The following is a 2,734-nucleotide window of genomic DNA, read 5'->3' as shown; positions in this document are numbered from 1 at the left end:
TATTTTATGTTCATTATTCTTTTAAATGTCAATATATTATTATAATATAGTTATATTATAATATAGAAATATCAAGAAACAATATAAGCAATAATTATGTTTAAATGTAAAATAATATTGTGTGCATAAATGTATTTGGAATATGTTTTATAAATGAATTTACGCACACATACAATACGTTTAGAAGAAAAAATTAATTCATTCTTGTATAAAAACTTTTTATATTGCTTACCGAATGTTTTTGCACCATTGCAAAGTTTGAAACGAAAATATGTGATCGAATTCAGAAATATATTTCTTAGGCAAATTTTTAGTTTCAATATCCAATATTTCAAACTGAAGTCGTTTTTTATCACTAAATGTCTCATTCGCATATTTGATCATACTCTCCGAAATATCCGTACCTTCACGAAATGCAAGTATTGAATTAAATATGTAATTATAACGTCGATTTTTGCTATAATATTTCTTTAATTTATTACTCTTTTACCAATTATTTGTGCATTTGAGTCAAGAGAAGGTAATAAAAAATCTTTTGTTATATCTCCAGGACCGCAACCAATATCCATACACTTTCCACGTATATTCATTAAATCTTCACCGAACTCTTCGATTATAGATAATATTCTATTCTTTTGTACTTTGTCAAATTCACTGTAGATTCTTGGATTCTCCATGACTGTGTCTAGTAATAATTTTAGATACAATATGCTGTGATATTATCTTACAGCAGACTTATATATTCAACGTTGCCATCTATTGTTGACTGTTAGAAATGTATATGTAAATCACAAGTTTCCTTTATATAAATGAGGCTTATGATATAAAATTAAAAATAATGATTTAACTGAAAATTAAGTTACAGTAATTACTTAAATGTAATGAACGTAAACATTAAATTTGAAAAATACATTAAATTTTATGTATATATACACAAATAAATTTTTAGTTATAAATACATTATATTTAATGTAATGTCATGGAATTATATTCAAATTGTGTAACTTAAAATTTAATAAAATTATATTAAAGAATATTTCTAACAGTGTAGTCACTAGATAAATAAACCAGATAAGTAAAATAGAGCAAATAATAGGAAAGCCCTGTATTATGAGATAGATACCTAATATGAGAGAGTGGCGTTTCTGCTAAACTAATAAACACTATCTATTGTTAAACTAATAAACGCTATCTATTGGTTCCACCATAAATTTATTGTTCTTGAATTGAAAACTATTTAGTGGAAAATTCATTATTAGGTCCTGTAATCTAAAATAAACATATTCGTGCCAAAAAGATGTCAATGATAATACGAAAAAGTAGGTCGTGAAACATATGCTCTTTGTAATATTTGGTTAGTAGTTAAGATCTGTATTTCGATGCTTACTGTAAAACTGGGCAAATGATATATGGTTTTGATGGTGTTTTCTGGCGATCATGTGGCTGCTATAGATTATAATTTGATATAGATTATAATATTCTTATATGTGTAAAAATTGCAATTATACCTCTTACACTTGGGATAAGATGACAATAAATACAAAACAATTTTTCCTTGAAATCGTCATTAAAACAATTTTATGAATTAAAATTTTGGATGTTTTATATCGAAATATTATAAGTTAATGAAATGTTTAAACAAATAAAAATATGTCCAATTTACTTCCTAAATTAGGAATTTACTTCTTAAATTTAATTCCTTTCTTTCATATTTCCTCAATTTATGTTTTATCGTACTTTTATGTTTTTAAATTGTTTATGACATTTTCTCCCTCCATAGGAGGTGGCCATCTTATTTATATATATATATATATATATATATGTATATATATAGAGGGCGAAGATGTTACTTTTATGAGACATATCAATTTTTTCCAATACGGAATTAATAATACGGAATATTAAACATTAAATTTGTAAATTTATGTAAATACAGAAAGGTCTCTAAAAAATACAAATAATATTTTTTTGTAATTCAATTCAATAACATTAAGAAGTTATTCAAGAATAAAGGCTTAAGTGGTGTCTTACCCCCAATCACCTTAATGAAAAAATGCTAATAGTTGATCAGTTGAATAGTTCAGATACAAAAAACTTTCTACTTACTAATAAGTAAATATCTTATTAGAATTGCCATTAACTATTACTTTTTTGTGACCATTATCGCCATTAAGATTATAATTTTTTAAGATTATAATTTTTCTATTATAATCTCGTTTCTAAGAAAAGTCTATGGAAAGATTTGTGTGCAATTAATCAAAGAAACATCTGCGAGCCTTATCTGTACAAGGGACATTACATTACTGTTCACCATCGATTTTATTCTCCGTGAAATATGTTGTTGAATACTAAAATCTAAGAGACACATATTTTTTATATGTGCGCTAACTTATGTTTAAGGGGTGAAATACTTCTTTGAAGAAAAAACAATATTTCTATTTCGAAATAGAATACCGTCGGAAATATGAAAGATGGAAAAACTTTTTTAAACAAAAATTGTACGGTTTCGAAAGTACTTCAATGTTGTGAAAAAAAATTTTTTTTAATCTTTTTGTTTTTATAACAAAATACTCCCACTAATTTTCTCAAATTTTATTTTACCAAATTAAAAATAATTTTTTTCTAAATTTAATTATGTACAATAAGGTTATATTATAACATACGATTTTCAAAAATTAATTATTAACATTTTTATACATATCCGTATTCATATGTAAGTAATTATCGTCGAAAC

The 2,734-nt window shown here is 24.5% G+C and overlaps 1 protein-coding gene across 1 annotated transcript in view; it reads right to left on the bottom strand.

The window, feature by feature from the left end:
- Nucleotides 1-690, bottom strand: part of LOC108691957 (juvenile hormone acid O-methyltransferase-like) — a 1,631-nt gene extending 941 nt beyond the window's left edge. The window contains exons 1-2 of the mRNA XM_018199949.1: nt 491-690; nt 233-404 (exon numbers count right to left, since the gene is read on the bottom strand). Of these exons, the coding sequence (XP_018055438.1) occupies nt 233-404; nt 491-677 (359 nt within the window). The 5' untranslated portion in view covers nt 678-690. The remainder of the gene's footprint in view (nt 1-232; nt 405-490) is intronic.
- Nucleotides 691-2,734: the final 2,044 nt, after the last annotated feature.

The sequence above is a fragment of the Atta colombica genome, unplaced genomic scaffold (genome assembly GCF_001594045.1).
Source record: "Atta colombica isolate Treedump-2 unplaced genomic scaffold, Acol1.0 scaffold107, whole genome shotgun sequence".
Classification (NCBI taxonomy): Eukaryota; Metazoa; Arthropoda; class Insecta; order Hymenoptera; family Formicidae; genus Atta; species Atta colombica.
Note: the sequence above shows the minus strand (reverse complement) of the source record. Positions and strands in the feature narration are given on the sequence as shown.